Source organism: Citrus clementina, unplaced genomic scaffold, assembly GCF_000493195.1.
Source record: "Citrus clementina cultivar Clemenules unplaced genomic scaffold, Citrus_clementina_v1.0 scaffold_2, whole genome shotgun sequence".
Taxonomy (NCBI): domain Eukaryota; kingdom Viridiplantae; phylum Streptophyta; class Magnoliopsida; order Sapindales; family Rutaceae; genus Citrus; species Citrus x clementina.
The window spans coordinates 28,035,441-28,048,667 of record NW_006262688.1 but is presented as its reverse complement, the minus strand read 5'-3'; the positions used below and the strand labels follow the sequence as shown (position 1 = coordinate 28,048,667).

At 33.8% G+C, this 13,227-nt stretch overlaps 2 protein-coding genes across 2 annotated transcripts; both read right to left on the bottom strand.

The window, feature by feature from the left end:
* Positions 1 to 589: 589 nt before the first annotated feature.
* LOC18053575 (probable ribose-5-phosphate isomerase 2) lies at positions 590 to 2,131 on the bottom strand. Its single transcript, XM_006448240.2, has one exon. The coding sequence runs from the start codon at positions 1,845 to 1,847 to the stop codon at positions 1,065 to 1,067; it is 783 nt and encodes a 260-aa protein (XP_006448303.1). The 5' UTR covers positions 1,848 to 2,131; the 3' UTR covers positions 590 to 1,064.
* Positions 2,132 to 6,777: 4,646 nt separating this feature from the next.
* On the bottom strand, positions 6,778 to 8,722 carry LOC18053574 (protein PIN-LIKES 2). The gene is made up of 2 exons (XM_006448238.2): positions 8,623 to 8,722; positions 6,778 to 8,311 (listed from the first exon to the last, which is right to left on the bottom strand). The coding sequence occupies exon 2, from the start codon at positions 8,270 to 8,272 to the stop codon at positions 6,914 to 6,916; it is 1,359 nt and encodes a 452-aa protein (XP_006448301.1). The 5' UTR covers positions 8,273 to 8,311; positions 8,623 to 8,722; the 3' UTR covers positions 6,778 to 6,913.
* Between the last annotated feature and the right edge of the window lie 4,505 nt (positions 8,723 to 13,227).

Below are 13,227 nucleotides of genomic sequence, written 5' to 3'. Positions count from 1 at the left end.
CTTCACTAAATCGAGCCTGTGGTACGAATATGCTCAATGAATATGCATGCTTGTTGGCAATCCAAATAATATGGGAAACTTGAGTTTCCCAGGCCCAGAGCACATTCAGAACAACTACAGACCAACTAATATCCAGAATAAACGAGATAAAATTATATTAAATCCTTTCAAATAATCAGACAAAAAGCTTAATTCACATAAATAATGCTTACCAAGTTTGGGGATATTTTAAGGTGTGTTACAAACGGTTCCAATAATGACACGTCAACACTTGTTCAGCATAAGAGTTTCAATAGCCATTTTCAGTTAAATTAAGCATCATACAAGTTGCCGACAGGTTGAAATTGATAAAAGATACTTCAAGCCATGGTAAACAAATGCCTTCCCTCAGCACTTCGGTAGATTAACATCAAAGGAACGATATCATGGCCCTGTGCTAGTGCTACTACACAATCCCCACCCCTGCAATTTTACTCTGCTCCTGAGAACACAGAAATACAATTCACAATTTATGGCCAAAACCAAAAATAGCCCACCCAGAAAGTGAACAAAGGCATACTAAATAAGAATTGCGCATGAAACATACACAGCAAAAATCATCTCCAATCAGATTCCATAGTCAAAGTTCGATTGTACCATAGAACTAGATACCAAGCTCATTTTTGTCAAACATAAATTGCAATTTGACAAGTATCAATCACAAGGAAAGAAAGAGGCAATCCAAAATAACACTTAAAAAAAGGAACAGGGCGTATCAATTCTGACCAAGTCAATTCCAAAGCGTTAATAAATATAACATGGAAATAACTATTGAAAAGAAAATGATAACTGTGATACACCATTCTTCACTCATCCTTCAGTTATCTTCAGAATCGCCTAAAATCCTCTAATACCTGTCTCAAACAAAACTTGGAAGTACCTCCTAATACAGGAGAATTCATCAGTTTCTTAAAAAATGGACCCAAAAATCCCTTTTTTGTGTTTGTATAACAATGACAATGTGCCCAAATTCACTTGGGAATTAGACTCGACACGTTAAAAATTAAAAATTTTAAAAAAAATCACTATTTATTCCTAATTGTAACGCCGAGTTCGCTTGCTACAATCACAGTAGTAGCCATATCAAGAAACATCCCGTGCTCAACAACACCGGCAAGCCGCAAAATGTTGTCGCTTGCAACTTTCAAATCGTCAATGTCTTTCTTCAAATACAAATCAATAACGTAGTTGCCATTATCGGTGACAAACGGCTGCTCACCGGTGGTTCTGAGCTTGGCAACACAGCCACAATCCTCAAACAAATCCTGAAGCCTCTTGGCCGTAAACTTCCAACAGTACGGCACCACTTCAACGGGCATGGCCAGGCCGCTCCCTCCGAGATGAGGCACCAGCTTGGACTCGTCGACAATAACAACAAACTTCTTACAGGCACCCTCCACCATCTTCTCCCTCAACAAGGACCCACCCCGGCCTTTGACCAAATTCATGAAGGGATCGACTTCGTCAGCGCCGTCGATTGCCAAATCAACGACGGGATACGAGTCAAGATCTGAGAGAGGAATACCGAGCGAAACGGCCTGTTCGTGAGTCTTCTTGGAGGTGGGTATCCCCACAATGTTGGTGAGCTTGCCTTGGCGCAACAACTCGCCGATTCTGTCAACGGCGTGCTTGGCGGTGGAGCCGGTGCCGAGGCCGAGAACCATCCCGGATTCGACAAACTCAACGGCCTTGTAAGCAGCAATCTTCTTGAGCTCGTCTTGGGTCAGAATCACCGGCGGAGGGGAAGATAAAGGAGACAAACCAGTCTCCACAGAAGACGGTTTCTCTGCAGAAATAGCGATAGCCATTTCTACAGGGAAGGGGATTCAGAGGAATGTTAAGAGAAACAGCGGGGTGTTTGATGAAAAGATTGAATGAAGAGTTTTTTTTTTTAACTTTTGAATGGGAGAGGAGGGATTGGGATTGGATGGTTGTGAATGCGTGTGGATGAGAAAGCCAGAAAGGGTCTTATTTATAGAGACTCTAGAGAGAGAGGGGAAGAAAGAAAAGGGAGGGTGGCGACTGGCGGGGCAAAAGGGTTTTCCTTTTGGTTCTTCAAAGATAAAAATATTCCAGCAAATACATAAAATATAATGTTGCGTAGCACTTGTTGATTCAACACCAACTAATGGGCATCCGATCCGATTTGGGCTTTTTTGAATTTTGACAATACTAGTCTTGGTGTCAACGAAATCGTATATATTTACAATTATACCCTTATGAGCAAGTTGCTTGCTTCAAGTGCCCCTTTTTTTTTTTTTTTTGTTCACTTCTCATTTATTACTTACCACAATCGTAGAGAAGAGAGACACTCACACTCCCCCTCGTACGAATAGAATATTGTTTTCTTGATTGTCTGTCCTTTGCTAGTAAGTTAATTTCATTAATTAATTTAAAGCGCGTGCGCTGGGATGTGATATTTATTATGTTTTTCAATTTTCTATGTTACAATTTAAATTTTAAAAAACAGGTTTCCACAGCTAGAAAAATTTTATTTTTAATTCTAAAACTTCTTTAAACGATATTTCAATTACATTTCCTAATTAACACAATATTGAATATTCCCTCAAAATATTTTGTCTATAAATGACTGACGGAACGGAAGAAAGGCCAACTTTTATTTCCTGTTGCGTTTCATTTCATTTCTTTTTTGCCCCTTTTTCAGTAGATTTGATTTTGTTTCGTAGTAAGATAAAAGACAAAACGGGTTCAGGCTGTTTGCTGTTCGAAAGCTGTAGGACAGAAGTCAAGTTGCGTGTCGGAGGCTTCGGCGTGGCTTCGGTCACGGACCACGGTCCTCGCGTCGTCGGTCCATCAAATCAAAGTTGGGCAGTTGGCCATCTTTCTTACTTTCCTCCTGTTACTTATCCGTTTTCAAAACGATGACCACCAATCAAAATTTTGCCACCGATTCTGGCCTTTGATTTTTCTTTATCAAAACTTCCTATCTCAATTTGATTTTACGTTTCTTATTTTTTATTTTTTTCCCCTTTTTACCTTTCCAATGTGCATGAACCATAAGTATGACAAAATATACGTTATGATCTACAGAGCAATATTTTTCGCCAGCGCTATCGCTTTGCATTTATTAGTGTGATGCTTCAATTTTAATCCCTGTGACAGGATAAAATTATATTGCAACAGTATTATGGTACAATGATTACAATCAGTCATTAAATTTGTGTTATGGTACTATAATTACAATCCGTCATTAAATTTATAATTGTACAGTTGTATTAATAAGATTTAATAGTTGAAAGCAACAGTAGTACCGCACTACTATTGCAATATAGCTGGACCCCCCGTGATAATACATATTTAGACTATGTGTTTAAATATCTTTTAAAAAATATGAGCAACAATACTTATTAGAATTATGTTTATTACAATAATGACGTATTACAATAATGACGTATTATATTGGAACTCAAAAAAAATCTCTCAATTTTTTTTTGAAATTATTACTATGAAATTTATTTATGTACACGATTAAAATATACATCATCCATATTTAGTTGTTTATAAATTAATTTTATTATGATAGTGTCGCATTACATAAAATGATTTAGATAATTGAATTAAGAGATGTCGTCTCATTAAATAAACATGGGGTCAGCACAGATTGAAGAGAAATGAGAGGAATTAGAGGCATGAAATGTGCCACCGATTTTTAAAAAATGTTGAAGGTGTCGCAATTGTATCGAATATCGATCTTAGTTTTAATAAAAATAATAATAATAATAATAATAATAAAATGGGACCTAAACAAAAACAAGGCCAAACGCAAAGCAATTACGTCATCGCGTGAAACAGTAGATTCTCATTCTATGATCCACCGAGGTCTGTTTCTAGCTTGTCGTTTTGGGCGGGGGGGACAGGCAATATGAAGAGAATCGAAGAACTATTATTAGGCATTATTTATTAGCTTCGTAATCATATTATTTATTGAATAATGACAAACAAGGCGTGGAGTTTGCTGCTTTCATTACGTTTCTCCGCATATTCCAAATACAAATGCGCATCAGTTCACAGTCCTACAAATGCGTATGTAGTACGTATATTTAATAAATCATTAATATTTCCACTTCCTTTAAAATGTTAATCCTTTGATTTTCTTAGCCTTTATTAGTTCAACTTTGAGTTTTTTTTTTTAAATATTGAGAGCTGTTCATTATATTTACATTTTATAAAAAAAAGACAGCAACTGACTTCATTCAATTATATTTAATTAAAAAAGAATAAATTTTTAAAAATTTAAACTGTTGCTCTTATATTCGTGAGCACAAGCGGTCCACCACTCAATATTTTTATATATACGGAGAAAATCAAAACAAAGGGAGACTGCCTAAACCTACCCTTCATAATTAACAGAACACTATAAATAAAAACCATCATTAAGGATCTCCATAGATGCAACGTTGGTGGTATGGTCTAGTCTCTAGTGTCTAGTGTCTACTTTCTTTAATTTTAATTACCGTCGTCCAAAGTGCGCGCACAAAATCTATTGATTTTCGGGGCATCTTCTTGGGAAAGTCAATTTGCTTACGGCCCCAAACTATGTCACATGCGTGGGCCACGTTTTACGCACGATTCTCCCTTTTTCACGCACATATCTTCCTCAGATTTCATGGCCCCATAATATGAGATATGCACCGAGAGAACATCAACTATGAAACTTTAAATAATTATAATTACAATTTAAATAAATATTTGGGTTAAATAGACTTTATACTTAATAAAATATAATTACAATTAATAATATTAAAATCTTTTTATAATATTAAAAATAATTTAAATCTTTACATATTCATTTTAACATTATGTTCCTATTCATTATAAAACTTTGTTTAATATAATATAAGACTATAAATTATTAAAATATTTTTAAATATTAAAATTATTTTAAATTTATATATTCCTACGTTTATTTTAATATTATACTTATACTTATCATCAAATATTGGAGTCAACTTTTTTCCAGTTAATAAAACTAAAAGGTATTTTAGTTATATAAAAAAAAAAAGAGAGAATATAAGAGTCTACATGTGCTTCAGTAATAGATTGCAAAATTCTTTGAAAGGAAAAAAAAAAAAAAAAAAAAAAAGACATATTCAAATTCAAAGCATGTTCTTGTCGGAAGAAAGACCATACTAATTTTGACTCGTGTGTTTCAAGTAGATTCATATCTTGGACCAGACCAGACTCCAGAGGAGGATGAGGAGGACAAGAGTTACAAGGCAAATGACACGATTAGACTTTTAATAACACAATAGTAGCCCATGAATTTCATGTGCTTCTGGCTAAATTGGACCATGAATTTTAATAACACACTAGGAATTTTTAAGAATCTGTTGATGGGATAGGGCAAGGGAAGTCGCATTTAAACTCATAATCAGGACTGTAAGGAAACCAAAAAATTCATCTCTCTCGTGTACATGCGTAAAGGAAAAAAAATTCCTCCACAATTTGAAGCTTATTATTATATGTGTATTTGCATGTCAAATGGTATTTTGCATAGATTTGGAGCTTATTATACAGAAACTTCAAATGGGTGGACTTGATATTTGGTCACTTTCAGTTCATAATTTTCTGAACTTGAACCACTAGCACACAATAATTTTAAAGCCAAATCAGATTAATTTTCCAAGAATCTTATATGTATGGATCCCTCTAAGTTACATGCATGTACCTTATAACCCTCTCACATGAATAGTAAAACCCTCTCACATGAATAGTGAGTGGACCCACATCATTCACTATTCATGTGAGAGGATTGTAAGGTACATGCATGTAATTTAGCATTAGCCTATATGTATATATATTCGCCAAAAGTTTTATTGTTGGGCCTGAAGCACAGCAGCTACAGTTAACTCAGCTAGCCTTGCCTAGCACACCAAACTGAATGCTACACTAGCCAAGACCCAAAACCAGTCCGCTGATAAATAGGGTTCAACATTATGAAACCAACGGTTTCAATATCTTTCAACTCTAAAATAACAATAGCTAATATGTATGCTACCATAGAGGGTTGAACCAAGAAATAAATAGGATTTTGTTGCCCGGGTTTGGCTATGATAGAGGTGCATATTGATACGGGTCCACGAGTTTTACAATCCAACGCATTAAATAAAGCATGAACAGAAAAATTTGCAAGCCTAACAGTTAAGGCTGCAAGTTTTTATGTCTAGGGTTTTAAATTTCTTGTATCCATACCAAGAACCCTCCAGTATCATAGCAAATTCGTTGTTTCCAAGGACGATAGTCGGCCAGAAAACTCACCGACGTCTTAAGTATCAGCAATAACAGCTGCCGATTGGGCGTCATCTAGCAAGGCGTCAATGCAATGGAGTAACTGGAAGATTCCACCTTTAGAAAGAAATGAAAATCTCATTCACAGCAATCAGTTATTCCGCTAATGATGTTTCAGCCTACCTTTCCTACTATTAAGGAAACAGGAGACATTTTAAAAGCAAAGTATTTTGTCCAACTTGCTCTCCTGCGCATGAAACATTTAACTTAAATCTATTGAAAAAACAAGTTAATTCCAGAAGTTAAAACCATAGAGATCTGTACTCAGAATCTTCAATCTCACAAGTTATTTTGCTGCGCGGCTTAGCTTGTTCTTGTTCTCCTGTCTAGACCAAAATACTCACCAATATTATTCTCAGATAAAAAGCTAGACTTAGTCGGTCGACAATATCAACATGAAGAGAGAAGAATCATGCAACCACCGTCCAGTAAAGCATACAATGCCAACAAACAAGTTTGTCTTATTTAAATGATCTACTCTAATGAACAGAGTAGAGAGCGTCAATATGAAAGCATTTACATCTTAACCAATCACAAACAGAAAGCAGTAAGATATTGGGAAACCTCAAATATATGAGAGTAGTTTGAAGTAGACAACAATGTATAATGAGAGGGAAAAGAGTGCAAAGATATGCTGCCAGAACAGAAGTGCAGAAGCCTCCTTAACTGCATAACCTCTCAAACTCGCAATGGCACCCAATAAGATGGCACTTGGAGTTGAGTACTGCAACAAAAGCACAAAAATGAACATTGAATCACCTTCGACAAGAAAATGGAGTTTATCAGCCAGTGCAACAATCCCAATTCCTATCAACGGGAGCACAACCAGCCTTGCCACTATTATTCCGATTGTAGTTCGACACCCAAGTGTAGAATCATTTGGCCCCTCAGCAAGCATGCCCCCAAGAACAAGCATCACAGAAGGCACCATTGCACCACCTAATATCTCTAGACTGTCGGTGATGAAAGATAATGGAGCATCAGATCCAAAGAAAAAAGCTTTCAGCTGAGGCACAGTCCCAATGATGATAGCTAAAAGAGAAGCAATTGTTGGGGGTTGAAGAATGTGTTGAATGGGAGTTTGTTCGGCAACAATCCTGATCCTTCTGACAACTCTGGGTTCAGCCAAACACCTTAGCGCCCGGGGACTGTTTGAAGCACCGTCCGCTGAGAGATCAAGTTCAGGAAAATTGGTTTGAGAAAGACTTGTGATGCCATTGAAAATTCTGGCTATAAAGGGTGTTTTGGAATGTTCAGTTTCTTTATCCTCAATACCCGGCCATTCGGCTTCTACGAGTAGAGGACGACTAACATCATTATTAACTGCCAGTTCCTCCTCCATGATTTCCCCTTCCTCAACAACTTCATAATACTCCAATGGGGGCTCCATCATGTGATAAACAAGGGTGTATACAAGAATCACAGAAACCCATTGGGCAAAAGAGACATAAGCTACCCCTCTACTGTGACAATGGGCGCCAAACGGACTATTGTTACTATGACAAACAGATGAAACAATGGCCAGAGAGAGATTTCCGCTGTTTCCAAAGGCAGTCATGACAATAGTGAATCTGTTCAACTCTGGAGGTGGGCGGCATATAATCACCACCAAGCACCCAAGGAAAAAACCAATGACCGTACTTACTAACACATTAACCGGGATAAACCACCAATGAGAAATGTTATGCCAATTAACGCTTTCACCCAATTCAGTAAAGATCAGACATGGCAAAAATAGGGCAAAAACAAGCTTGCTCAGCAGCCTAAATGTTGCCCTGGGAATCATTTGCTGTCTTGGGTGTGCGAGAATCAACCCAATAACTGTGAGGGAGAGAAGTTTCAACAAAGGTAAAATTGCGCTAAGCACATTTTGCTCACTAGAGTTTACTCTATTGTGCAACAAACCAACAAAGGAACCAGACATCTTTCCTTTTCACTTGAAGATCACTAATAATACTTCTTTCTGCAGTATGCCAAACATGGAAAGAAATACACGACAAATCAAATCATATTACCAAAAAAAAAAAAAAGTGTACAACTCAATCTAAGAATTTCTACAATAAAAAACAAAAAGAGTTTCACAGATAATTCATAACCACAAAACTAATAAAAGAAAAAAAAATTGCAACATGGGTTTTGCATAATTGAAGCAACTAACCCAAAACAACAACAATTAGGCCAAGAAACTAAGAAATTACCATCAAAGATATCAAATTCAACGGAAGAAGTTAGAATTAAACAGTAAATTAAAGGAAAGACAGAAAGAGTACTTACAGGAGAGAAGCGAAGAGAAACAAACTAAATGGAGATTCACGAGAAAGATCTAAATTTATGACGGCAATCGGCATCATCAAAATTAAGACAATTTGCAGATTTTATTTTTTGAAACAAAAATATGGCAATAGTATATCCGCATCCCTGTAGTTCTCGAAAATCACAAAACAATGAGATGAATTATAATTTTATTTACAAGGTCCCTCCCGTGTGCCGCAAAACTTTATTTGTAATTGTCAAATTCCTTGGTAAAATTTAAGAGCCTTGACTGTTATATGCTTGTATGTTGTATCCCTGAATAGAAAATTTTCGGATAAAATAATTTCGGCGATATTAGAAGAACTGGATTATTGAATTTTCATTAGCATTTAGCATGCAATGTAACAGGCATGCAGCGTGCTCTGACGACACGGGACTTATACGTAATAAGTTAAAAATTATGTTCTTTCTTTTGGTTTCATTAATTCTCAGGCGTTGAGATGTTATTACCCTCCCGGAAAAAAAAAATTGTTTTTCATGTCACTTTCACGTGATCATTATTCATTTTCGTGTGGTTTTCCTTTTTTCTTTGCCTGTTTATTTATTTTTTTCCCCCAATAACATGTAGTTTTCGTGTCGGTGATTCCGTGCTTTAAATCTTTTTATCCATACCGCCGTCTATCTGATTAGTCTACCCTCAAAGTTAATCATGATTGTGAGGATTGGTTTCGAATTTTCACGTATTTAACTCTCTTAATTAAGTATTATGTATAATTGTATAGATTTATTTATAAATTTTGTTCTCTCATAAAATACAAATAGAGTAAAAATATCGTTCGTTTGTGAGGATTATTTGTCTGAATAAATATTTTATAAAATTTAATATAATATTTGTAAGTCTCAATTAACATCGTTCGTTTGTGATAATTATTTGTTTGGGTAAATACTTCATAGAATTTAATGTAATATTATAAATCTCAGTTATATATTTAATTGTAAATATAGTATAATTGTCTATTATAATAGCAGTTATAAATATTTGATATAATAATTGATTTTGTGCATTCGTTAATTTTGAATTAACAGTTAAAAATTTAATCAGAAATTATACATATAATTTTTTTGGGGTAAAATTTGAGAAGATTTTTCACAAAATTATACTTCAAAAGTGTGTTTATGAATTGTCCTGTTTTAATGTTTATTAAATACCAATGCATGCCTTAAAAAGAATAATGCATTGTACTTGGATACTTTTGTATTAAAATATTATAGTAATAAGAATAATTAAGCTTTAGGGAGGGATCCACTTTAGCCAGAGCTCAGGATACAAATTAGAAATCAAACGGCTAATAAAATCTGCACATGTTGACCCACACTATTTGTAGATTTTAAAATATTAAAAAAAAAAAAGAGCAGGCCATTAGATTTGAATCAGGGCGGGATTCCTATTAGAATCTTAACTAGCAATAACAATCTGAGATTACATATGTATTATATTAAATATACTATTTAAATTCTAACCAAATTAACATCATCAACGAATTAAAATAATAAGTCTCCAGTTAGAACTTTATTAATATATATATATATGGATGAACAGAAGTTTTAATTAGCAATATGATATGTTAAAAGAAAACAAAAGTTGTATAAAATTAAAAAAATAAAATAATTTTCTTGTAAGATTTAAATTTTAAATAATTAATTGATGATTGACCTAACTTTTAATATAAAATCTCAAGGAAAGATAGTGTTGAACGTCGGTGTAGTCAGACGTAATTTGTGGGTATATTTAGGACTTAGGATAAGCCTTTTACACGATGGGCTTTTAATAAAGTACAAGTGGACCAAACTTGCAAATGGATAATGGATAACGAGATTTCCCCACAACTAGCCCAGTACCCCAATTCAAAAGGTAGCCTAAAAGCCTAAAACATATCAGAAAAAAAAATTGAAAAAAAAAAAATGAAGGCGTTTGGATTTGAAACCAAAGGCAAAAGAGGTCGTGAATTGAAAGTTAATTTTGTTATATAATTTAATTTCCTTTTACTCTTTAAAGTCGTAAAACAAACTGCAAATGAAGAATTCATTTGCACAAAGTTTATTTCAGTCATTCCATTTAGATAGTAGAAGTAAATATAAAAAAACAGAGTGCGTACGTTTAATAAATTTTTATCACAAAAAAAATTATTTTATTATACAATAATTAAAATAAGGATTTAACTATAATATAACTGTGGTATCATACTATAATTGTTTTCAATTATTAAATATAACCATTAGAAGAGATTCAATGACCGAAAGTAACTATAGTATAGTATTATAGTTGTACCATAACTGAATCTTAAAAATAAATATAACATTGAACTAGCTTTTATTTATACGGTAGGAATTATAAAAAAAAAGGGTCATAAATATGTTTTTGCTAAAATTTTAAAATAATAACAAGGATTTTAAAAAATTAGTGGCTTATTTAATAAACTCGTAATATTTCAACTTCACTTCACTTCACTTCACTTCACTTCACTTCACTCCGAACCTTGACAATCCAATATCCATCAAAGACTTGGGAAGATAAGTACAACTGTACAAGAGCCAGCTAGTGTTAGCAGATAGCCTGCAGAATGCAGATGGCTTGAAAAACGAATTGTAAAGTGGACCGAAACAGGAAACAATTGCGTGAAGAAAAGTAACCCAAAAAGTGAAATGACAATACGTGATCGTACAACCCCGACTTATCATGATTCCGGCTTCTCAGGTATATCATAGGTCCCACTCGCACAGGGCATTTAATATCAATTATTTGAAGGCAGTGGAGTGTGATGGCCAAGCGAAAACTACTTACTCTTACTTCAAGTCATCTGAAAAATCGATAACCCCAAAGAAACAAAAGCATGCATTGCCATCACCCCAATCTGCCAAAACGTACAATCATTACGCAGCACCCTTGTCGTAATTAACACGGCCATGTGGCCACCGCCAATGGCCTCGCTTTATCGTTGGAGAGGAACTCGCCTGGTTGCACTGGAGATAATTTAGTTACATGCTCTAATTAGGCTGCTGGAGCTAGAACTGGTTGGTTCGATTGAAACCAGAAATGGAAATTCAATAGTTGTTAATCAGTTGTCACTTCACAAAGCAGAGCGTAGTACATGTCCATGCGTACTCTATTCTGATTTGAGCAGGTGTGGCTGTATTTTATCTGATACCAGGCGTGAGAATATAGGCTTGCAGGTATTGAAATTGATTTACACTCTTGTTTGTTTCAGCACCTTATTTGTACGCAAAAGTTAATTTGACGAGGAGCCGTATATCATTTTTCGCTTTGAGAACCAGTTATTAGATTATGAAATGTATCTTAAGTATGTTGCAACAGTGATACGTTATCTTTTAAAAAAATAATGAGAGAAATAATGTATATGTGCGTATACTATAATAAAATATATTATTTATAGAGAAAATTATCACTTGTATATCTTTTAATATCTATCAGTTGTCTATTTTAAATTAATAAAATATGTCTTTTATCTATTAAAACGTTGGATAAATATTCTCTTCTTATCTGAATTCTCATGAATTTTAAAAAAATTTGTGTCATATGTCTTTAAGTGATAATATATGAGTAAGCTTTAACTTTTTTTATTTTCTTTATTTATTAACTACCAATCACCCACATGTATTTTTACTAAAGAAAAGATCAGATCATGAAAGAATCATAATCTTAAAATGTTAGTTATCATTTGGAAGTAAACAAAATTGATAGTCAATTGATGATTTTATTCTTGAAACTCAAATTAAGGTGAAGAAAAAATATATCATTTGTATACTTTTAAATTATCATATTATCACTTGCGCATTCTTAAATTATCACTTATATCCCTTATTTTCTTATAAAAAGATTATATTATCCCTCTGACATCATCACATTCAAACGACAACTAACAGCTTAGTTGATAACATATACATTTTATTAACTTAAAATGGACAATTAATACATCCTAAAAATATTATAATATATTTAATAATGAAGTAAATTAAGCGTATACAAGTGATAATTTCTCTTATTATTATTATTTTAATCATTTTAGTGACACTCAATGGTGAAACAAAATAGTAGTAATTTTTACGTAATGAAATTGATTATGCAACAAATAATTGCATATTAGCCTCCTCTCTGTGTTTTTTTTTTTTTTTTGGCTCTCCTTGCTTAATGACTCGTCAATATAGAATTACATGTTTAATGAAGACAATGAAGCCAATCTTTCACTTCATTTACAATCAAATCAATTTTTTTGCTAACATTATGAACGTAAAAAGAGGAAGAAAAAAAAGGAGAAAGTTCCTTTTCTTAAAATTAGATGTTACTTAAAAGGTCTAGTATTAGTTATTCTTACCAAAACTTTTCTATTAAGTAAAACAAAAGTAAATGATGAAAATAATCGTTCGAATACTATTTCTATTGTTTAAAGGGTCTCTTTCATTGATTGCCTCGCCAACCTATCCATTGATGCCCTAGTTCCGGTCTAATATTTAACAGATTCAAGCACAATGTCTGAATCCAAAGACCACATACTTTAAAACTGGGAAAGAAAATTTATTTGGCTCTAAAAAAGGGGTGATATTTTCAAT

Bases quoted from the DNA above. Each gene is read 5' to 3' on its own strand.
- LOC18053574 (XM_006448238.2), bottom strand. From the start codon at position 8,272: ATGTCTGGTTCCTTTGTTGGTTTGTTGCACAATAGAGTAAACTCTAGT.
- LOC18053575 (XM_006448240.2), bottom strand. From the start codon at position 1,847: ATGGCTATCGCTATTTCTGCAGAGAAACCGTCTTCTGTGGAGACTGGT.